At 35.3% G+C, this 25,164-nt stretch overlaps 1 protein-coding gene and 2 pseudogenes across 1 annotated transcript; 1 reads left to right on the plus strand and 2 right to left on the minus strand.

Moving 5' to 3' along the window:
- Positions 1-1,417: 1,417 nt before the first annotated feature.
- Positions 1,418-3,518, plus strand: LOC127096759 ((+)-neomenthol dehydrogenase). Its single transcript, XM_051035310.1, has 4 exons — positions 1,418-1,626; positions 1,993-2,251; positions 2,461-2,655; positions 2,779-3,518. Exons 1-4 carry the CDS (start codon positions 1,526-1,528, stop codon positions 3,172-3,174), a joined length of 951 nt encoding a protein of 316 aa, XP_050891267.1. The 5' UTR covers positions 1,418-1,525; the 3' UTR covers positions 3,175-3,518.
- A 1,264-nt stretch (positions 3,519-4,782) lies between these two features.
- LOC127097393 (uncharacterized) lies at positions 4,783-14,627 on the minus strand (annotated as a pseudogene).
- Positions 14,628-14,916: 289 nt separating this feature from the next.
- LOC127097733 (glutathione S-transferase T3-like) lies at positions 14,917-15,898 on the minus strand (annotated as a pseudogene).
- Between the last annotated feature and the right edge of the window lie 9,266 nt (positions 15,899-25,164).

Raw genomic sequence — 25,164 nt, forward strand, 5'->3', positions numbered from 1 at the left:
ATTTACATTTACATAAATTGACACGTCATTCAAATACATGCAACTCCTGTTCCAACATCTTGCCACGTCGTAAAGGCTTTGGAATTGCTGAAACAATTATCTCACGTCCTCTAACTGCTTGTTCGTTGAATATAGTTACTAAAAGAACCGAGTCTCTTCCATCTTTAGTTTCCTCAATCTTCTAAGTATTTAGAGTCTGTTAGAAGACCATTCCTCGATATGGTGTCGAGTAATTACTAAAGTCTGTTCTTGAGACTCCTTCAAACTAATTCTCAATATATGCTATTGATATTCTTCCAAACTATCTCAAGATGTCAGTCGGGAAGCTCCAATTGATTTGTCATTAGTATCGACTCTTATCTATCAATTCTAACTCTTAGCACTTCAAACCATGCAACATTGACTTGACTTTTCCTACTAAGTAGAAAATCTCAGGTCAACAGTAGGTCTGACCCATAGAAAAAAAATGATTCGTCCAAAAATCGCTTACAACATAGGCGTATTACTACAGGTTAGAGTGTTGGAGATTTAGGGCCAAGATACATTCAATAACTACCCATATTTCACGGCTTAAAGATAGTAGGTTGTTATAACTGATCCACTATATTAAGAGTACACACGCCAATTCCAGATACACAATTTCAAATTCAAACTTTATTCACTAATCTATTTCACATATTGACTTCAGCGTTGGAGTGTTAACCTTGCAGGTCGGTCTCTCCTTCACCGCAACAAAAGCTTAAGTCCACCATGTAACCACAACCTTTGTTCTCCAATCAATTCTAGTTATATAACGAAACATTTTCGTGTTTTCACGACTATATATTCTCACTTCGATTCATAGATTCAAAGCTCTCTCAACCTATCAAATCAGAGTTCCTGAGATCAAAGTTCAAATTCATTGTCCTCAATCTATTATGGTAGCAGATCAACTCTGATTTCTAGAATTTCATAATATTTAATCTCCAAACCCTCAAATGGTGGTTGTATCTAAAGTAACTCGCTCCTTCACACTTTATGTGAAACAACCATCGTTCCTGAGCCGACCACGTCACAACGACTTCGAGATCTCCAGCCAAAAAAAGAAGGAGGCAGGAAACTCTTCCCCACACTCTTGGAGGATGTCGGGGCAGTCATGTTCCTATCGATGAACAAATAAGAAAACCACTAGCAAAGAGTCCACATAAGCATTCTCTCGATTGGTAAAAAAAATCCAAAAAAAACTTCTTTTCTGGACCAATTTTTCCTAAATTAGTTACAAAATTTAGTGTTACTCCTTATTTGCCCCCATTAAAAAAATGCACTTTGTAACATTTAGACGGAAAAGATTGACAGTAATCTTTTTAAAAATTAAAAAACGAAACTTACCTTAGTTTAAGATAATAGACAAAAATGGTATTTAACCCATATTTAATTGATTGCAAAAACTTACATTCATTAATATGGTTTTCCAGGCGCGGTCGCACTTACAGCAGCGCCAATACTGATTCTCGAGTGAATAGTCGCCAAAGCCGTTGAAATCCAAATGGGCAAGAAGGAAAAGAATGAGAAAGCCAAAGAACGAAGAGAAAAGAGATTGCAAGAGATACAGCTTTTAAGGTCCATTCCTTATTCACATCACCAAAGGTATCAATCCAATTTTCTCCTATTTATTCAATTACCTTGCATTTCTCTTCTCTTGTTTAGATTTATCATGATTCCTGTAAAACAAACCCTCTTTTTTTGTGTTGGTATAAGTGATTATGTAATAATTTTTTGAATCCAATTTTCTCCTATTAGTGCCATAACACTGGAATTCAAACAAACTGATATCAATACTAATTTCATGCATCTTTAATTCAACCCAATGAGGAAAAAAAATGTAATTTAGCTTCAACTGAATTTACAAGTGTGTCATGGTAAAGGGTAATAGTGTACTCACTCTGTAATCACGCATTGCTTATAGAATTGTAAAGCCCTTTTTTATGTAATTTGTTCTGATTTTGTTGTCAGGTGGTGGTCGAAGGAAACTATAGCTGTGGTTACCGGCGGAAACAGAGGAATTGGGTTTGAGATTTGCAGACAACTTGCTACTCATGGATTGACTGTTGTACTCACATCAAGAGATGCTAGTGCTGGTGCTGAATCCATTAAGGTTTTGCAAGAAGATGGTTTTGATGTGGTTTACCATCAACTTGACATAGTCGACGATTCATCCATCAACCAATTCGTCGAGTGGTTGCAAGAAAGTTATGGTGGTTTAGATATTCTGGTCAGTTTCTAAAATGTGATTTTAATTGAAGTAGCATGTGCTGTTGGAATCTATCCAAGAGTTTTATCCATTTTTGATCTAAAATTTGTGAACATGGAATTAAACGAAGAAAATAATCGATTAAATGTTACTAGGAAGTATGTAAGTTCTAGATTGTAGTTTAACACATTTCTTTATTTTATGCTTCTAATCTCCATCATCTCTGGCAGGTAAACAATGCTGGTGTTAATTTCAATCTTGGGTCTGATAACTCTGTTGAAAATGCTTACAAGGTTATCAAAACAAATTATTATGGCATTAAAAATTTGACTCAAGTCCTTATTCCATTGATGAAACCATCTGCCGTTGGTGCTCGAATTGTAAATACTAGCTCACGTCTAGGTCGACTTAATGGAAGACGGAATGTAAGTATTTTTTTACTCTGTGTAGAAAAAAAAAGCTTCATATAATGAGTATTTTTTTACCTTGTTTTGTGTTATATAACTTGTGCAAAATGTAAAACCGATAAGGTGTTGCTTGATTAACAGAGAATCAGCAATGTAGAATTGAGAGATCAACTGAGTGATCTCGAGGTTCTTTCAGAGGAACTGATTGACAGAACTCTATCTGCATTTTTACAACAAGTAGAAGATGGAAGTTGGACATCAGGTGGGTGGCCTCAAATATATACTGATTACTCAGTGTCGAAACTTGCTGTTAATGCTTATACAAGGCTTATGGCAAGGAAGCTTTCGGAGCGACCAGAAGGTCAAAAGATTTATATTAACTGCTATTGCCCGGGTTGGGTAAAGACAGCTCTCACAGGTTTTGCAGGGAACAATACTGTTGAGGAAGGTGCTGATACTGGAGTATGGCTTGCCCTTCTGCATGACCAAACAGTTATGGGAAGTTTTTTTGCCGAGAGACGGGAAATTAACTTTTAATAGTTTTGTCAAAATGCGGTGATGAACTATTCCATGGGGTTATGGCATAGTAGAATTTGTGTGCGCTATGGCATAGCGGAGTTTAAGGCAGCTGTCATAGACTACAACAACTGTTGTAATTGTCATGTCTCTTCCATAGTTCACAGCAGCATTTTATAGGGTGGATTTTGTCATGCCATAAATCAAGGTAAGGAAAGAAATATGTAAATCTGTCTGTTGGCATTAGTTTGACAGCAGGTTCAAAGTTTCTTTGTTTGTACAATATAGTTATCAGTGGCAAGCTAATTCTTTTGAATTTTGTATGCTTTCAAAGTTGTAATAGTAATTTTATTATTGACACGGAATTATATTTTGTTTTGAAATTATTGATTAGTATCCATTACTGTATCTTTTATAAGCATTTTTTAAGGGAAGGGATTACAAATAATTAGAACTTAACAAATCTTGTTAGTTAAGGAAAAAGGAATTATTAACGCACCCTAAGAATTTCTACCGCATCTTCAAAATTACTATCACACTCTCGTGAAAAAGTAAAAATATATCTAAAATCTGGAGATACATTTTTGAACGCACCTAAAACACATAAAATTCATCTGTTTTTGACCCACCATTCAAATAGTAGACTGAATTTATTCCGGTAATGTATATCCGTAATTTGAAAATACACTTCCAAAAACATTTTAAAGGTACCTCTCATCCCTCAAATAGTAGATTGAATTTATTTCGACAATGTATCTCACTAATTCAGAAATAGACTCCCAAAACATTTTAAAGGTACCTTTTAGTATCTTCCATTTGAATTGTTTCAAATGATAAAGACAAGAAAACTGCTCAATGTATCTCCCTAATTCAGAAATACACTTCCCAAAACATTTTAAAGGTACCTTTTAGTATCTTCCATTTGAATTGTTTCAAATGATAAAGACAAGAAAACTGCTCAATGTATCTCCCTAATTCAGAAATACACTTCCCAAAACATTTTAAAGGTACCTTTTAGTATCTTCCATTTGAATTGTTTCAAATGATAAAGACAAGAAAACTGCTCAGTGAAACTGCTAGATTCTTGAACATCACTCCGCATCCACATCCTTCATTCCCATTTAAGTTCTTTAAATGGGATCTCCTCAATTTTTTATATTATATTATACTTTTTTATTTTTTAAACAATTCTATTACATTTTTCAAATATTCATACAACCAATCAAAAACTCTAAAATGGGTCCTAGCAAATCTCACAACATATCCCACATATATATTATATAAAAATAAATTTGAAATAATTTAATTTAAATATATTAAAATACATACAATAAAATATATATATATATATATATATAATATATATATATATATATATATATAGATATATATATATATATATATATATATATATATATATATATATATATATATATATATATATATATATATATCTATATATATATATATATATATATATATATATATATATATATATATATATATATATATATATATATATATATATATATATATATATATATGACACAGATAATTTATTAAAAAACATAAACTTTAAAATAAATTATTAGCACAAAATACAAGAAAATAATATATTTAAAATATTTTTCAATTGTTGTTATTCTCTTGCCTATAACGTTGCCATTATGTTCTATCAAGTCTTGTTGAAGGTGTCGATGAATTTGTTTATCACGAACATTAAATCTTTTACGATGGAACTCTTGAAAATCAATATTAGAATCATCTGACAATATTGTCGCATCATTACTCAAATGATCATAAGAAAAATCAAAATTTTCATCATATGAGGCACGTTCGTCGTCAACTATCATGTTGTGTAATATGATGCATGTATTCATTATGCGCTGGAGTGCGTCTAAGTGTCAAGACTGTGATGGGTTACGTATGATCGCGAAACGGGATTGAAGAACTCCAAATGCTCGTTCAATATCCTTTTTATCCCCTTCTTGATGTTGGACAAACAATTTTCTCTTATCCCCTTGTGGCATCAGGATACTTTTCACAAATGTGACACATTCAGGATAAATACCATATGATAGATAATAGCCCTTGTTGTATTCAGTATGATTGATTGTATAATGAACCTCGGAAGCCCGTCCTTGCTGAACATCGTTAAAGACATTGGATTGGTTCAACGCATTAATATCGTTGTTTGAATCCGCTGCACCAAAAAATGCATGTCAAATTCATAAGTCGTGTGAAGCCACTGCTTCAAGCATAACAATTGGTTTCCCATGATCGCCTCGAACGTACTGCCCTTTTAATGCAACTGGACAATTTTTCCATTCCCAATGCATACAATCAATGCTCCATAGCATATCTGAAAATCCTCATGCCTCCCCCATTCACATTAGGCGTTCAATGTCTTCTGTAACACCCATTTTTCTACCCAAAAATACTTAACATATAATCAGAGTAAATAAGCACGCATATAAACAAAAGGGCGTCACATCGACGTTTTCAAAAACTAAAAGCTTTCAAAAACCAAACCTCATTCATCATCAATATACAATACACCTGGTCATTCAAAATAACACATTTCACTCATCATGAATATTCAAGAATATGCGTTCGCAGTGGAAAATAATGAATACTCATGTATTTCATAAAATGATCCATGTCCCATACCATGATCATCTCTCAATAATCACCTCAAGATAAAATAAAACAATTAATAACATAATGCATATCCAAATAAGATATGAGTACAATACTACTAATCTACCCAGTGTTACATGACCAGAGCATCGACTCATTACCTAATCTTCAACTAAAATACGGAAACTCTCCGGCTAATCTCGAGCGAGCTACCGTCCACTTACTTCAGCAATACTACTCTGGAGTATCTGCATGATACCCATGTAAAGGTAACATTCAAACAGAAAGGGTGAGAATTCAAATCATTATGAAGAAGTATAATAAGGCACAATGATTAAATTAACAATTAAAGGAATTCATCACACTTCATATAATAGTAACCAACATTTATTTCACATGTATCACGCACACATAAAAACTCAGAGAGTATAATATTACAATCCAATACTATATTCTCAATTATACACATAACTACAACTATCACATAATCACATATTTTGCCAAATTATGTATCCACACATCACCAAATTCAATTATTAAATCTCATACACACCTCACAATCACATCAATGCAAACATTCAATTATCACATGACTCTAATGTGACTCAATGCAAGACATGTGACTCTATGCATGCGGTACCTCAATGTGAACCCAACGTTTCACCGCTTTCCGATTCAATATCTAGAATCCAAGCCATGCTTCCGATCCGGACAAGATCAAAGCCACCACGCCTATTTCCAATTAAGGATCAACGTTTGCTACGCCTATTTCCAATTAAGGATCAACGTCTATATGGACCCAACGTTCCACCGCTTTCCGATTCATTATCTAGAATCCAAGCCACTACGCCTATTTCCAATTAAGGATCAACGTCTGCTATGCCTATTTCCATTTAAGGATCAACGTCTATTTCCAATTAAGGGTCAACGTCTGCTACGTCTATTTCCATTTAAGGATCAACGTCTAATACCATGTGAACCCACAGTTTCACCGCTTCCACTATGAAGCCGACTATGCCATGAATGAATGTACAAATACCAATACATATGCAATTAAGATCATCTCTACCATCTTAACATTCCACATATCATCATAATTCAACTCTATGAATTATCTACCAATGGTACATATACACATTCATAACAATTACACCATTCATATAATATGCAATTAAGATCATCTCTACTATCTTAATCATTCCACATATAACCATAATTCAACTCTATGAATTATCCACCAATAGTACACATACACATTCATAACAATATATCATTCACAAATATAGACTAATTATCAAATGTGCACACATAGATTTCATTCCAAAACGAATACAACATTTAAAATCTCAATTTTTCACTTTTCAAACAGTGTTAACCGGTTAATGCATATGGTTAATCGGTTAACGCAAAACAGAATGCACTTCCTGGCAGATTTCAACAGTGTTAACCGGTTAACGCATTTGGTTAACCGGTTAACGCAAGACAGAATACGATTCTAACAGGTTTTCAATAGTGTTAACCGGTTAACGCAAAAACAGAATGCTATTCCTGCGTTAACACAAAACAGAATGCAGAATTTCCTGCGTTTTTCATCGTTTGAGGACTTTCGGACCTCCGATTTCGATTCCGTAAAAAGCTACACGTTCATAAAATTATAACTCATACAATACTCTAAGTATATAACATTAATTTGCAGTTTAACACAATTAAATCTCCACAAATCAAGAATACTCATCAAACTTAACAATTTCAAACAACCATATAAAATTAGGGATTTTAACCTAAACATGCATCTACCCATTGACCCGATCATACTAACACATAACAATAAGGATTCCCCCCTTACCTCTTCAATTTTCTGGAAACCCTAACCCCTCTCTTGTTCTTCCCCTCTTCTCCTTACTTTTCCTCTTCTCTTTCTCTATTGTTGTCAAATGATTAAATCAATCCTAATTCTCACACTCCTCACCTCTTATATACTAGTATTCTATTTGGGCTTAAAGAGTGATACCTCTAGTTTAATTATTAGGCCCAATAAGACCTAATATTTAAATATCTCTAATTAGTTCAATTAAATTAAACTAACACAATATGCACATCAAGTTAATTAATTCAATTATTCATGATATCTCATGTCAACTAAATAATTAATTAACACACCAAATTAATTAATATAATCGATTATTATACTACCTAACAACCAATTAATTAATTAACACTCCAAATAATTAAAATAAATATAATAATAATAATATAAGAAATAATTACTAAAATTGGGTTGTTACATCTTCAGCGTCTGGCCTTCGCAAATATTGTGCCCCAAAGATGCTAATCACTCCTCTTGTAATCATTCTCCCCCACTTAAAAGATTTTCGGCCTCGAAAATTCACCTCAAACGAACAACTCCGGATACGATTCCTTCATCTTATCCTCGAGTTCCCAAGTAATATTGCAATTGGCGGCTCCGCCCCATATCACTTTCACCAAAGCAATCTCCTTACCACGAAGCTTCTTCACTTCTCGATCTTCAATTCGCATAGGTGATTTATCAACCGTCAAATTATCCCTCACTTGAACATCATCTAATGGAACAACATGCGATGGATCCGCAATGTACCTCCTCAATTGAGACACATGGAACACATCATGAAGATTAGAAAGTGATGGTGGTAATGCAATCCGATATGCCACTTCACATATCCTCTCGGAAATTTGATAAGGACCAATGAAACGCGGCGTCAACTTACGCGACTTCAAAGCTCTACCAACACTCGTTATTGGCGTAACTCGAAGAAACACATGCTCATCTTTCTCAAACTCAAGAGCCTTCCTCCTCTTATCATGATAACTCTTTTGACGACTCTGAGAAGCCTTCATCTTCTCTTGAATCATCTTAATCTTATCCGTAGTCTCTTGAATCAACTCGGGTCCAACCACACCAGTCTCTCCCGATTCGTACCAACATAAAGGAGTTCTACACCTTCTACCATAAAGAACCTCAAAAGGTGCCATTCCAATACTCGAATGGAAACTGTTGTTATACGTAAACTCGATCAAAGGCAAGAAACTATCCCAATTTCCTCCTTGTTCCAAAACACAAGACCTCAAAAGATCTTCAAGTGACTGAATAGTCCTCTCCGTTTGACCATCCGTTTGCGGATGATACGCCGAACTCAAACACAACTTCGTACCCAAAGCACTTTGCAAACCTTCCCAAAATCTCGAAGTGAACCTCGAACCTCTATCCGAAACAATGCTCGACGGAATACCATGCAAACACACAATCCTCTCGATGTACAACTTAGCAAGTCTCTCCATCGAATAATCCATCCTCATCGGAATAAAATGAGCACATTTCGTCAACCTGTCCACAAAGACCCAAATCGCCTCACAATTACTCAATGTCCTCGGCAAGCTCGAAACAAAATCCATAGAGATATTATCCCACTTCCACTCGGGAATAGATAACGGTTGCATCAAACCAGACGACTTTTGATGTTCAATCTTTGACTTTTGACAAGTCAAACATGAATACACAAATTCCGCTACATCCTTCTTCATACCTTACCACCAAAACATCTTTCTCAAGTCTTAATACATTTTAGTAGCACCAGGATGAATACTCAAACCACTTCTATGCCCTTCCTCGAGAATCCTCTTTCTCAAATCCGCAACATCCGGAACACAAACTCGATCACGACACCTCATGATACCATTCCCATCAATCCAAAAGTCACCACCTTTGCCTTGATTAATCAATGTCATAACATCGACTAATTTCAAATCTGACTTCTGACCTTCTCTAATCTCGTCAAGAATGCCACACGTAAGCTTCAACATACCAAGCTTAACACGCGAAGGCGTCGCTTCACAAACCAAACTCAAATCTCTAAATTGCTCCAACAATTCAAATTCTCGAATCATCAACATAGACATGTGCAATGACTTCCCACTCAATGCATCGGCTACAACATTCGCCTTTCCAGGATGATAATTCAAACCAAAATCACAATCTTTCAAGAACTCCAACCATCTCCTTTGCCTCATATTCAATTCTTTTTGATCGAACAAGTACTTCAAACTCTTGTGATCGCTAAACACATCAAATCTCGATTCAAACAAATAATGTCTCCAAAGTTTCAACACAAACACAACAGCGGCCAACTCTAAATCATGCGTCGGATAATTCCTCTCATGAACTTTAAGTTGCCTTGAAGCATAAGCTACCACTTGCCCTTTTTGCATCAGAACACCTCCCAAACCCAACAAAGAAGCATCACAATACACAAGGAAAGTTTCTAACGGATCCGGTAAAATCAAAATAGGATCCGTAGTTAATCTCCTCTTAAGCTCTTGAAAATTCGCTTCACACTGCGAAGTCCAAATGAAAGCTTGACCTTTCCTAGTCAACTGCGTCAATGGTAATGACAACTTATAAAATCCTTCAATGAACTTCCTATAATAACCAGCCAAACCAAGGAAACTTCGAATCTCAGCAACAGACTTAAGAGCTTCCCACTGAGATACAACTTCAATCTTCGTAGGTTCCACAGAAATACCACCACTCGAAATCACATGTCCAAGAAAACTTACTTCACTCAACCAAAACTCACATTTAGAGAGTTTAGCAAACAACTTCCTCTCTTTCAACACCGATAACACAACCTTCAAATGCTCAGCATAATCCTCTTCGCTCTTAGAATAAATCAATATATCATCGATGAACACAACAACAAACTTATCCAGATAATCATGAAAAATTCTATTCATATACTCCATAAATACACTAGGTGCATTAGTCACACCAAAAGGCATCACGGAGTACTCATAGTGACCATACCTCGTCCGAAAAGCAGTCTTTTGAATATCCTCAGCCTTTACACGAATATGATGATACCCAAACCTCAAATCAATCTTGCTAAACACACAAGCTCCAACTAACTGATCCATCAGATCGTCAATCCTCGGAATTGGATACTTGTTCTTAATCGTCACTTTATTCAGTTGTCTATAATCAACACATAATCTCATATAACCTTCTTTCTTCTTGACCAACAGAACAGGTGCACCCCACTGCGACACACTAGGATGGATAAACCTCTTCTCGAGCAAGTCTTCAAGTTGACTCTTCAACTCTTTCAACTTGGAAGCAGACATCCTATAGGGAGCCATCGATACAGGACTAGTTCCAGGAACTAAATCAATCGAAAACTCAACCTCACGTTCCGACGGTAAATCACTTATATCTTCTAAAAATACCTCCGCAAACTCACAAACTATTGGCAATTCTTCAATCGTCATCTTCTCACGAATATCCAAAGTTGCCAACAACATAAACAACTCGGCACCATCTTGCACCGATTCATCCCCTTGCTTAGCAGACAGAAACCAATCTTCCTTAGCACCAACCTCAGGAAAACTAACTGTCTTCTCGAAATAGTTGATATACACCCGATTAACTTCTAACCAACGCCATCCTCGAATCCGACCTCTCTTCGAGTTCAGGAAAAACACAACATTCTCAAAACAGGTTAACTAGCCAACCCTGCACTCTTGCATGCAACCACATAATGTCCAAGCTCGATACAATTGGAACATCCAAGATAAGCAGACACTTCTCCCCCACTTATTTCATTCCCAACCTGCCAATGGAAAATAAAACAAGCATCGACAGTGTTCTCACACACATGTCGCATACTAGGGAACAAATATAATTAAACAACCTGGCCGGACGGACCAACCTGCTCTGATACCACTAATGTATCAGACAAACAGTATCGATCGTGTCAGATACACGAATCAAATACAACGGAATGGAAAACCCTAGCGACTATTGACCAACTGGTCGACCATGCTCTGATACCACTAATGTAACACCCCTTTTTCTACCCCAAAATACTTAACACATAATCAGAGTAAATAAGCACGCATATAAACAAAAGTTCGTCACATCGACGTTTTCAAAAACTAAAAGCTTTCAAAAACCAAACCTCATTCATCATCAATATACAATACCTAGTCATTCAAAATAACACATTTCACTCATCATGAATATTCAAGAATATGCGTTCGCAGCGGAAAATAATGAATACTCATGTATTTCATAAAATGATCCATGTCCCATACCATGATCATCTCTCAATAATCACCTCAAGATAAAATAAAACAAGTAATAACATAATGCATATCCAAATAAGATATGAGTTCAATACTACTAATCTACCTAGTGTTACATGACCAGAGCATCGACTCATTACCTAATCTTCAACTAAAATACGGAAACTCTCCGGCTAATCTCGAGCGAGCTACCGTCCACTTACTTCAGCAATACTACTCTGGAGTATCTGCATGATACCCATGTAAAGGTGACATTCAAACAGAAAGGGTGAGAATTCAAATCATTATGAAGAAGTATAATAAGGCACAATGATTAAATCAACAATTAAAGGAATTCATCACACTTCATATAATAGTAACCAACATTTATTTCACATGTATCACGCACACATAAAAACTCAGAGAGTATAATATTACAATCCAATACTATATTCTCAATTATACACATAACTACAACTATCACATAATCACATATTTTGCCAAATTATGTATCCACACATCACCAAATTCAATTATTAAATCTAATACACACCTCACAATCACATCAATGCAAACATTCAATTATCACATGACTCTAATGTGACTCAATGCAAAACATGTGACTCTATGCATGCGGTACCTCAATGTGAACCCAACGTTTCACCGCTTTCCGATTCAATATCTAGAATCCAAGCCATGCTTCCGATCCGGACAAGATCAAAGCCACCACGCCTATTTCCAATTGAGGATCAACGTTTGCTACGCCTATTTCCAATTAAGGATCAACGTCTATATGGACCCAACGTTCCATCACTTTCCGATTCATTATCTAGAATCCAAGCCACTACGTCTATTTTCAATTAAGGATCAACGTCTGCTACGCCTATTTCCATTTAAGGATCAACGTCTAATACCATGTGAATCCACAGTTTCACCGCTTCCACTATGAAGCCGATCATGCCATGAATGAATGTACAAATACCAATACATATGCAATTAAGATCATCTCTACCATCTTAACATTCAACATATCATCATAATTCAACTCTATGAATTATCTACCAATGGTACATATACACATTCATAACAATTACACCATTCATATAATATGCAATTAAGATCATCTCTACTATCTTAATCATTCCACATATAACCATAATTCAACTCTATGAATTATCCACCAATAGTACACATACACATTCATAACAATATATCATTCACAAATATAGACTAATTATCAAATGTGCACACATAGATTTCATTCCAAAACGAATACAACATTTAAAATCTCAATTTTTCACTTTTCAAACAGTGTTAACCGGTTAACGCATATGGTTAATCGGTTAACGCAAAACAGAATGCACTTCCTGGCAGATTTCAACAGTGTTAACCGGTTAACGCAAGACAGAATACGATTCTAACAGGTTTTCAACAGTGTTAACCGGTTAACGCCTTTGGTTAACCGGTTAACGCAAAAACAGAATGCTATTCCTGTGTTAACACAAAACAGAATGCAGAATTTCCTGCGTTTTTCATCGTTGGAGGACTTTCGAACCTCCGATTTCGATTCCGTAAAAAGCTACACGTTCAGAAAATTATAACTCATACAATACTCTAAGTATATAACATTAATTTGCAGCTTAACACAATTAAATCTCCATAAATCAAGAATACTCATCAAACTTAATAATTTCAAACAAGCATATAAAATTAGGGATTTTAACCTAAACATGCATCTACCCATTGACCCGATCATACTAACCCATAACAATAAAGATTCCCCCCTTACCTCTTCAATTTTCTGGAAACCCTAGTTCCTCTCTTGTTTTTCCCCTCTTCTCCTTACTTTTCCTCTTCTCTTTCTCTATTGTTGTCAAATGATTAAATGAATCCTAGTTCTCACTCTCCTCACCTCTTATATACTAGTATTCTATTTGGGCTTAAAGAGTGATACCTCTAGTTTAATTATTAGGCCCAATAAGACCTAATATTTAAATATCTCTAATTAGTTCAATTAAATTAAACTAACACAATATGCACACCAAGTTAATTAATTCAATTATTCATGATATCTCATATCAACTAAATAATTAATTAATACACCAAATTAATTAATATAATCGATTATTATACTACCTAACAACCAATTAATTAATTAACGCTCCAAATAAATAAAATAGATATAATAATAATAATATAAGAAATAATTACTAAAATTGGGTTGTTACATCTTCAGCGTCTGGCCTTCGTAAATATTGTGCCCCAAAGATGCTAATCACTCCTCTTGTAAACTTATCAACACATTTTAGTGTTGTGGTTTCACCAATTCTCAAATAGTCATCCACATTATCAATAGATGTTCCATATGACAACATACGGATAACAATAATACATTTTTGTAATGGTGAAAGACTTGACCTACCAGTTGCATCAACCATCATTCGAAAATACTCATCATGTTGACCTAAAGCTTCAACCATACGAAGGAACACATGTTTATGCATTTGGTATCTTCGACGAAACTGCTCCTTCGTGTATACCGGAGTTTTTGAAAAATAATCATTGAACAATTGATCATGTCCCTCTTCATGATTCCTTTCTATATTCCTTTGACGTCTAGGCATTTTAGAGCTCGATGCTTCTCCTTCCATAAACATCCTCACAAGTTCTTCATCCATATCATCATTCATATAATCCATGAACATTTTTGCAATGTAGGAAGGGTTGGAAGAATCCATGTGAAAAGAAGTTTTATATTGATGAGAAGATGATAAAAAATTATAGAGAATGAAGAGGTAGAGAATGAGAAGAAGTACTATGAAACTTAGTGTCCATGTTAATACTATTTATAAGACTAATTTATAACGGCTAGTTTGACTTTGAATAACAGCTAGTTTGAGTTTGAATAACAACTAGTTTGAATAATGACTAGTTTGAATACATAATCAAATTTCAAAAATATATTATCATACTAATTAATTCCAAAATACATAATCATACTAATTAATTTCAAAATACATAATCATATTAATTAATTCCATATTTTTCTCTAATCATGTCGCACAATATTTCATGAGCTTGGAATTGTCTTGTATCCATATTTGATGTATCTTTTGAGAGTATTTACAGATCATTCATCTTCAATCTTTCCTCAGCAGTTTCAACCTTCTTAATCTTTACATCAACCTTTTTTCTCTCTGTCTCGACTTTTTCACCCTTAATACGTGCATAGTCTCGTGCAAACATTGACATCGAATCAATTTTTTTAAGTCATCTTTCAAAGAATGATATTTGACATTTAGAGTAGAAGACACTTCCACAAGCTTTTCTTTCTCTTTTCTTTTGGCTGCCTTTTAACCGATTGGGCGACATAACAAACTAGGTGATGGTGGACTATATTCACTGCTCGTTGGTGTTAGTGGATTAGAAGATGAAGAATATGCTTCTGAAGCTGAATTCTTTGTTCTTTTTGCCGAAGATTCCAATGAACCTGCGAGCCATTTAGGTTCATCTTTCAATAATCTCCATGCATCCTCAAATGTAATTTTTTCACCTTTATCTTGAAAATAAATTTTATAAGCAGCTTGCATGATATTGTTCTCACAGCTCCCGCTTTTCTGTGTAGATAAAGCTTGTTTGTAACATCCAACAAACTTTTGAACAAATGGATTTATTTTGTGTCAACTACCTTTTAGTGCTACCGACTTCCTCTCTTTGTAATTGATGTCACGATGCATGTTAAAAGCTTCACCAATTCTCTTCCAAAAACTATCTCCTTTTTTATCAACCCCAATAGTTGAATCCTTTGAAACATTGAGCCATGACTGAATGAGAATTTCATCCTCTTTTTTTGGAACATTTGTTTAGGCGTATTCACAACAGGTGCAAATGCAACTTCTTCATTAATGTTAGTATTTTCCAAGCTACCTTGAGCGCAAACTTGTGGTGTTTCATGTTCTTGATCATTTGATTGCACACCACTACTACCTATTTGAACCACATAAGACATAATGGGGTTAGTTGATTGAGATGAAAATTGTTGATATTGATATGGATAAGGTGGCGTATGATACGAGTAATTTCCAAAGTGTGGGTTATTTTGTGGATTTGTAATAAAATAAGAGTTTTGAAAATTTGTGTTATTGTGTGAATTTGGGATAAGAGGTGTATTTTCAAAATATGAGTTGTTTTGTTGATTTGGAATACTAGGAGGACTTCCACCATTTTGCATAAAATTGGACCAAATGTTATATTGATTGGGGTTCATTGTCAAATAAAATGTATAAACAAAAATTAAAATGAGATAAAATAAATTGGTCAAATTTAGACTAGATGTAAGTGAAATATTAGATAAAATGGATTACCTATTTATACTAGTAATTATATTACCGTTTAAAATTATAACCGTTGTAGTTTTTAATTTGTTAGCGTTGTGATTTCAATTTTATATTAGTAGTTTTAAAAAATAAATAAATGAAAAAGAGGTTAATATATCATAAAGAACCTTAGGTTGTTTGAGTCTTTCATACAAGAACAATTGGACATAGTAAATATCAATAAGACTCTGATAGCATGTCCTTAAATATTGTGCAGCAATCCCAAAAAATAACCGATAATCATGATGTTACTTGAACCTCATTATTGTGCTTCTTACTAACGTTATAAAGTTTTGCCATTGTTTTATTTGGGAGTAGGGGAAGGTTCCATTCGAATTCACTTATGTGAATGTGTAGCCAATTTCTAACTTGTTTGGTGTTATTAATTTTCATGTTTTATATTTTAAGATTCACGAGGATCTTGATTCTTAAAACCGTCACTACTGTGCTTAGAGAAGGAAATAAAGCTTCGGTTAATATTTACTATGAAAAGTTGAATATTATCAAAAATGACTTTTGTAAATCTTCATGAAAGGTTAAATATTATCAAAAACTTCAGTTATTCCTGCAGAATTCGCTGTAAAATAAAAATTTGCAAACAGCAGTATAACATTTAAGTAAATCACAACTTTGTCAATTACACGTGCGGATTTTTTTTCAAGAGATCCCGCTGTTTGGAAATTAACTTCTCAACCACACCCTATACCACAACAAAAGGGGTTTTTCTATAAGTTAACCGCAAGTATAACCACAAGTAATGTTAAATACTAGTTAGTAAAATTTATTAGAAAAACTATAGGGTGCGCCCGAATGATAATTTTAATACGCGACAAGAAGATATTTTTGTATTTTTATAGGGTTTGGAAGAAATATATAAGATGTATTAAACAACCCCCAATTAACAACTACTTATATAGTATACTATAACTCAAGTCCTATCAAAATGGATTGGTTTGAAATTACAATGGGTACATTATTTATTCACACCGTATTTAGAAAATTCTTTTGTCATTCTTTTAATTTCTTAGAAGCCTTCTAAAATTCAAGAATATCCTTCAAATTCTAAAATTGCAATTGTATTTTTTAAGTTTAGATTCTAAAATCTGAAACATGAAGAAGTCTCATTTTTATAGTAAACATCAGGTAGATTACAACTCATTTTGATCGAGTATGATTAAGAAGAATTCATGATTTTTTTAATGTGAATTGCAAATGAATCAACATATTATTTTATACAAATTCATGTACATTCTAATCAACAAAAAATATGTTGGTGCAATTTAGAACTAACAATAGGAACCAATGGATTGATTCTTTCGATTTATAGAATCCAAAACATGCAAAATCCCTCTCAGCATAGATTCTTTATGAAGCATACAAAATATTACACAAACATTAGCAATGACCATAATATGACGCAATAGACATGATAATAACAAAAAAAAAAGTACACAAATATATGACACTAATCAAAAGATGATATTATAACCCAGATACATATAATATTGTGTACAAATATATAATACCAATGGATTTTGAACAAAATACATTTTACTGTGTAGCACGTGAATTGATATACTTCCTTTTAATCCTTTTATGTCGCAAGGTATTCTTAGCTTTCATTAGAATCTTCTAAATTACATTGTGAAATTCACTACTATGCTATACAATATCACAAGACAAAACCCATATCTCTTCATCGATTGTTTCTATCTTTGTTCGAGAGGATAGTCTTGACGTAGCCTTTTTAGACGTAAATGCTTCTTAGGATTGGGGTGTATCGACTCTAGATGAAGACAAAATAATTTTTAGCGAGTATGGAGAATATGCCATTCATTTCTATGAATGTAACTTCTCGATCTTGGATTTTTGATTACCCTTCAATAATTTTGAAATGAAAGTTTTAAATCACTTAATGGTTGCCCATTCGTAGTTTCATCCTATGAGTTAGGTGTACATTAAAGTCTTTTAGTACCGATGCAAATATAAAAGGGGAAAACCCTCTTTGTCCCTTTTTCCATCTCTTCAAAGTATAATGTAGTTCTGTGACCTTGATGTGGGGCCATGGTTTGACTTACCTGGTCCAGGTTATTCATAACTTCAAAATATTTTTAGAGAGATTGCAACACTTCAAAAATAAATTCTTCTTTGTTGTTCATCAATGTAACAGTGTACCGTAGGGAGTAGGGTGTAAGGCAAGAGTACCGACCTGTTTCCCAAGTACTGGAACAAAGGTCATTTCCTGCTGGGGAATGGGTTGTACGTCTAAAAGGATGTCGATCTATATCGGGAGGATCTTTATTTGAAGAGAATATTGGTAACTTTCGTCAAGGAATTTGGTCATGATGGGAGCGTCACTTCTCGGGACAAGACTTCATGGAAACATATGAAACGACTTATTGAAACTCACTTGTTGATGGACGCCCGCACCAAGGAGGAAAAGAAGGTCATTTTTGGTGAGTTTTAGATATTTTTGCTCCCCGTCAATTCAGAGTTCTGGAATGCTCTTACTTGTGTTAATCACTATTTGTAGACTCGTTGAAGAATGAGAAAAAATCCTCCAACTAAGACGAGGAATGCGACCCTTCGAACACTTTGAGACTAGTCAGTGACCCTCATCCCTTAAGGTCTGCAGAAGGTGTTTATGTCTTAAATGATCCTCGACGTTCATTGCATGCGTTAGTTCATTCGGCTTCTGCTCTCTTGGTGGGGTCGAGTCCACCTACTAAAAAAGAACACTGATTGTTTACTTCAGAAGAAGATTACTCTTACCTTGGTAACTTGATCGATAGGGCTATCAAGGAAGAGATTTTGAATCTGGTGTATTATACCCAACATACTTATGTTGTTCTAGTCATTGGTGGGGCTGTTCGTTAGGATGCTTTCTTGTTTTATCAACAATGTAAAGAGAAACGGGTGACAAAGGATAGTATTTGTAACCCGACCCTCTAGCGGGATACATATCTATAAGAAGTAGATAAAGGTTATGTTTCTCTTACTGGGATATGTGATGCCTTGATTTCCTTAAATCTTCTTGGCTCGTTAGTCGATCAATTAACGCTCTTAGGAAGGGGCGTACCAAGAAAGGATAAAGCTTTGGCTTATGCACGAGCTACTTATCTGCTATGTTGGTATATCTTTAAGTTGTTTAGGGAGACCTTGAAAACCTATTTTTGATATTTCCTCCTTGGATCAGAGTTTAAATGAATCACCCGCAACTAGTTTCACGACCGTTTCAGAGTCCTTTAAGAACGCCTTGTTGCACGTAGAGCATTTTCACGTTCCTGTGCGTATTTATAGGGAGAAATTAAGGTCGAACCAAATGCTCAAATATGGGAAGATCGTATCCCTTTGGGATTAGAAACCCTTTTTCTTTCTTTTTTGTTTTTTTGTAATGTAATACCATGCACTATAAAGTGTGTGTGAAATGAAATAAATGTTGTGTCGTTTCTTTTACCTTTTTAAGGCACATATATTTGATCCTGGGTAAATTTCTTTGGACTTTGCATAAACTTACGAGTTCTTTCCTCAAAGTTTATTGGATGTCTCTGGGGCCATTCCCGGTAAAGGACCAATACCCTTTCCCCTATAGGTGAAAACATGGTCTGAGTTTGACATGTGGCTAACCCATTGCGACATTTGGAATGGCTAGCTACTAGAGGAGGGTGTGTCATTATTATTGTTTTAGTGGTTTTGTCACTTACTTTGTGTGTGTGTGTGTGTTGTGTTGTGGGGTTTTGATTTCTGTAGTTGCAAGCTTGCAACGTTTGTAATAACACCTCTGAGTCTTTGTACTAGGGCTTCGATCCCTTTGGTCGTACCCCTAACTCGTCATTACCTTACATGACCACAAAGAAAATATATATTTCACAATTTGAGACTTGTCCATTAATAATTGAGAGTTCAGAGTACATTTTGCGATGAATTATTTACACGAGAAATAACATCAGATATAAAATTGAAACATAATTGGGTGGGCTTGTCACTGGATATTCTCACTGATTTATATATATCCAGGTCATCCACTTTTAAGAGGCTGGATGTTCATGCCCCTCAGTTGACCAAGTAGGGAAGCTACATTGATCTCCATGGCGTCATATTCCCCTTGGTCTTGCTGGAGTAATTGGTATATCCTTTTGGCCTCTTTGAGGTAAACATTGACTGTGATCGGTTCATTATGAAGGTTTTGGAATTTGAGCTTGAGGTGGACCGATGAGGCCACAACTTCTAGGATGGATGTGAAATGTGTAATGAGAATGCAATTGTAGACATTTTTGCAAGGGACCAAAAGGAATTGCGAGTTCAAGGTTCAGACATATTTTCCTTCTCCCATATATATCATCAATTTGATATACCCCCACAAATGGGTTATCTTGCCGTTAAACGCTTGCAAGTCTGACCCTTCATACGACCATAAATTTTCTTTCTTAAGGCTCGTTTTCTTGAACATCTTTGAATACATTATGTTGCAAGAGTTAACACCCTCAATTAGGATCCAAGATATGTCAAAATTCCAGACCATAACATATATGACTAGGGGTAGGATCTCATTCGGGCCTCCATAATATTCTTGCAATCCCAGAATCCGAGCATTGGCCTATTCGGGGTCTTCGTTGATGTCCCCCTTCCTTCTTGTGGACAACCATCAATTCAATAATTTTTGTATTTATTTTCCCTTTGAACGTGATGTTTTCCCATGACATGCCTCTACTGACAGAAACCATGTGATGTCGCTTCCCTTTATTGGTTCCTTTATCTTCATCGTTAGTCCTCTCTCTATTGGTCATGACATCCACAACATTGGAGGGGGACTTGATCTTGGGTGACTCTTCTCTACCCCTCTTGCCTCAATGACATCCTTCAGCTAGAAGCAATTATCGGTTGTGTGACTCTAGCCCTTGTGGAAACGGTCATATTTCATCTTATCAGTTTTGGACGAATCTTTGATGGGGAAGGGGTTCCTCACCCCGCCCTTATGGAACTCTGTGTTGGTGCACTCATGGTAAATATTTTCTTGGGAATTTTTTAGAGGAGTGTACTTATCGTACCGACCACGAGTTCCCTAGTCAGATTCATCCCTCTATCCATGGGATTCTTTCCCAGATGCTCGATTGGAACATGTGTTTGCTACGGTCAGGTTGTAAAATCGTGCGATAAGTTTCTCCTCCAGGTTAATGAAGGGTTTTCCATGTTCAACATCTCTTTCATACTACGGGCCTCCCTGTGCCCTAATTTAACCCTAAATGAGCTATCTTTCCTTAGACCACTCTCAAAGATCCCACACTTAAGGCCTTCTTCAGTTCCTTCTACTTCTACAACTACTTGCATGAAATGACCGATGTACGACCTTAAGCTCTCTTTCTTCCCATGTGTTATCCTAATCAGGGAAGACATTACCATTTGTTGTCTGTTTCAAGTGGTGAAGCTCTCGTACAGATTGGTTCAGGACTTAATGCTTCTGTCTAATAGAGCTTTGAACGAGAGGCAATGGATCCTGTCAGAGTGGGTGCAAATAGTTAGCACTTTTTCGCTTCATCGACTTGAAAGTAGTTCAAACATTCATTGACGAGTTGTACATGCTCCTTAGGATCTCCCTTCCCATCGTACTCTTTCAGTTTGTGAGGTTTCTCTAAATATCTTAGGATTTGATTGTATAAGATACAAGATATATTCTTCATCTTCTTCCTTAAAATAAAGAACACAAAAACACCAAACTTGTAACCGATTTTTCCTATTTAATCTCCAATTATATAAGGGTAATTTTCTATCCGTTTGTGGGTTTTTGTATGATGAATGTTTTGTGTTGTCCAACAATACACAATATTTATTTTTATATTTTAGGTTTTCTGGTTGTGCATTTGGCCTTGTAATCTGCAATATTCCTTTTTTTTCTTTTTTCAAACTAGTTAAGCCAAAGCAACAACTATGGATAGCCATCAAGTGGATTGTAGCAATCCAACAATCATTTAAACAAGAAAATAATAATAGAAAATATGGATGTTTCCCTAAAATCGTAAACCAAAAAGGTAAGTAAAAACACCAATTTATGACATCACAATAATTTTAAAAAATCCTAAAGTTATAATTGTCACCAAAATGTCTAGAAAAGTACACCCCAAAAACATATACTGCGAGAAAAACAACATCAAATTGGCCAAGAAGCAATGTACCTTCGGATCCATTAAATATTGCCCAACCATCACCAAGGTTCGAAGAAAGTCTTAATTGAGTGTGATTTGTTACTACCCTTGTCAACAGAAAGATATTTAAACCTAGACTTGACGATGATTGAACATGATAACTAACATAAGCTAAAAATGTTACAATTAAAACAATTGCTTGATGGTTTTTAAAGGAAAATGGAACTTCTTTTTAAATACTGGAGGAACTATATCCCAACTAGTTTATGGCTTCCTCTCTCAAACAAAACCTCTTATACTAAACCCATATATTTAACAAACAAGATCACGTTGAACTGAGTTTTTATGGGTCACTTATGATTTGGATTTTCTAGGTCACTTATGATGTGGATGAAGAACAATAATTAAAACCTTGAAAGTGTTTTAGTGACAGATTGTTCTGTCGCTAAATCAGTCCCAAAGTTGGTCTAAGCCACATGGCATTCCACGTCAATGCTACATAGTGCTATGGATTGACTTTGACTAACAAAATGAAAGGAAATGACTAACATGGTTCAATTTGCAGAGTTAAGGGACATAAATGGTATTTTTAAAAGTTAAGAGACTAAACCTCGAGTCAAAGATAAGAGACAAAAAATGATATTTAGTCTTGAATATTTAAGGGTTAGTATACAACTTGTTTGGGTAACCAAATGATAATATTCATAAGAGATTATTCTTTTATATCTTATTTAGTTCTCCTAAGTTCTATAGTTTTCTAAAATTTATTCTTCTACTATTCGTCTCAATGGTATAATTCAAATGCACCCTAATCAATTATGGATTAGTTATGTAATATGACCGTTTTGAGAAAGAAAAGAATTTGTTCGGCTGATAAATTTTGAACAACATGTTACATAGTCCATATGTTGCTATACAACAAAACGTTTATACCATGCTTAGTTTCATAAACCCTCTCACTCATGTCATATAGCATATTTTCTTAAACCCTCTAAAAAAATTCTTCCCTTATTTTTCAATAGTTGTGTTTGGTAATATAATTAAATTATATTTCATCATCATAAGCATCATAACCATTCTAAATTATTAGGACACATGCATCTCAAATAAGTTTTATGTTGGTATACTTGTAAAAGGCCCACAAGAGGCGACATGGTCATGTAACACCTCACCCATAATGCCTTCTTGATCGTGTGTTTCCTAGATCGATCGTCTGTTTACTAGATATGACGCCTCTTCCTCAAATACGCCCCCACGTCCTATACGACTCGCTCGAAGGAGAACAACGGAAGTGAAATGCCCTAATCGACAACGACACAGAAGAAGTTGGGGGAAACTCACCACACTCTCTTGAATAATAGGGGATCAACTGTCCACTTCCACGTTCTCTCAAAAATGGTTGCTACTTCCTAGGAATTTGGGATCTCGACCCAGAACTCCTATAAATACCCCAATCCCAAAGCTTGGGAGGAGAATCTCTCATTCACTAAGATACCATATATACATATATTTTCACCTCTCTACGTGAGCTATCTCTAACCCTACAACAAATCCTAAAAGTCTCTGGCAGCCTTTAATCACTAGGTGTTGTCATGTATTGTACTTTTAGCAAATATAATTTGCACATACCGCGGGGTAAAGTAAAAATGACTTGGGTCATACTTATCGTTTGCTTTCACCCTCTTCTCACGAGGATGTTTAAGTAAAGTTGTGACACCTTTGTCAAAACCATTATCGAGGGCTTTCTCGGTGGAGGAGAATTTGTTTCCTCTAGAAGAAAGTACGCCATGTAGGTTTTAATGGATGATATTGTAACTGCTAACATTACAAAAAAAATTAGGAGAGAACAAAAATCCAAAATCACATTCTCGAATGAAAACGCCATTGGTGTTCTTCTCTATGATAATGAGCATGTGGTCGTCAAGGTGCAATGTAATAATTTTGATGTGAAACGAGTGTTGTTCGACCCTGGAAGCTCAACAAATGTCTTAATCCGGAGCCCTTTTCAAAGGCACCATCTCAACCCAGACAATGTTAGAGCTTTACAAGGTTCTCTAGTTGGTCTATCAGGTGAGTAGGTATGAGTAAATGGCCACGTAGCGCTCAAAATAACATCCATCTTAAAGGCAAGCACAAAAATAGTTAAATTGAAGTATCTCATGGTGGACACCTTGCCTCCCCACAATGCCATCCCATGGAGGCTCTTGACCGGTCACCATTTTCACTATATTTTCGTTGCTTATCCGATAAGAAACCAAGAACTTTGAGACATTGTGTACGCATTATGGTACCTTTAAAGTTAATTTTCATTCCCATAAGTTATTTAAGCAATTTTATTAATTGTCATTTTTATTTTGTGTTTTCATGATTTTACACGTCGGTTGTCGTGTTTTTGCCCTTCCAGGTCCATGAAGAAGATCCAATGGACTCAATGCGAGAAAGTGGAAAGTTTTGGCATTCAAAAAAAGAAGATTTTCCAGTTCAGAAGGCCTGACACGGGCCGTGTCAGGAGGAAGGCCAAGAAAGTACAAAAAAAGCCCAAAATAATGGTCTGACACGGTCGCCCGTGTCAGGTCACCTGGGGTGTATCAACAAGGAAATAATAAGGCAGTGGTCTGACATGGCCGCCCGTGTCAGCCTAACATGGCCGTCCATGTCAGCTAACACGGCCCGTATCAGCCTAACACTGGCCGTGTCAGCCTAACACTGCCAGTGTCAGCCTAAAACGCTAATTTTCCAATTTTCGGGCTTTTTTACCG

Source organism: Lathyrus oleraceus, chromosome 6, assembly GCF_024323335.1.
Source record: "Lathyrus oleraceus cultivar Zhongwan6 chromosome 6, CAAS_Psat_ZW6_1.0, whole genome shotgun sequence".
NCBI lineage: Eukaryota > Viridiplantae > Streptophyta > Magnoliopsida > Fabales > Fabaceae > Lathyrus > Lathyrus oleraceus.

Bases quoted from the DNA above. Each gene is read 5' to 3' on its own strand.
- LOC127096759 (XM_051035310.1), top strand. From the start codon at position 1,526: ATGGGCAAGAAGGAAAAGAATGAGAAAGCCAAAGAACGAAGAGAAAAG. The intron at 2,252-2,460 runs GTCAGTTTCTAA...CATCTCTGGCAG, and splicing joins ATGGTGGTTTAGATATTCTG to GTAAACAATGCTGGTGTTAA. The intron at 2,656-2,778 runs GTAAGTATTTTT...CTTGATTAACAG, and splicing joins GACTTAATGGAAGACGGAAT to AGAATCAGCAATGTAGAATT.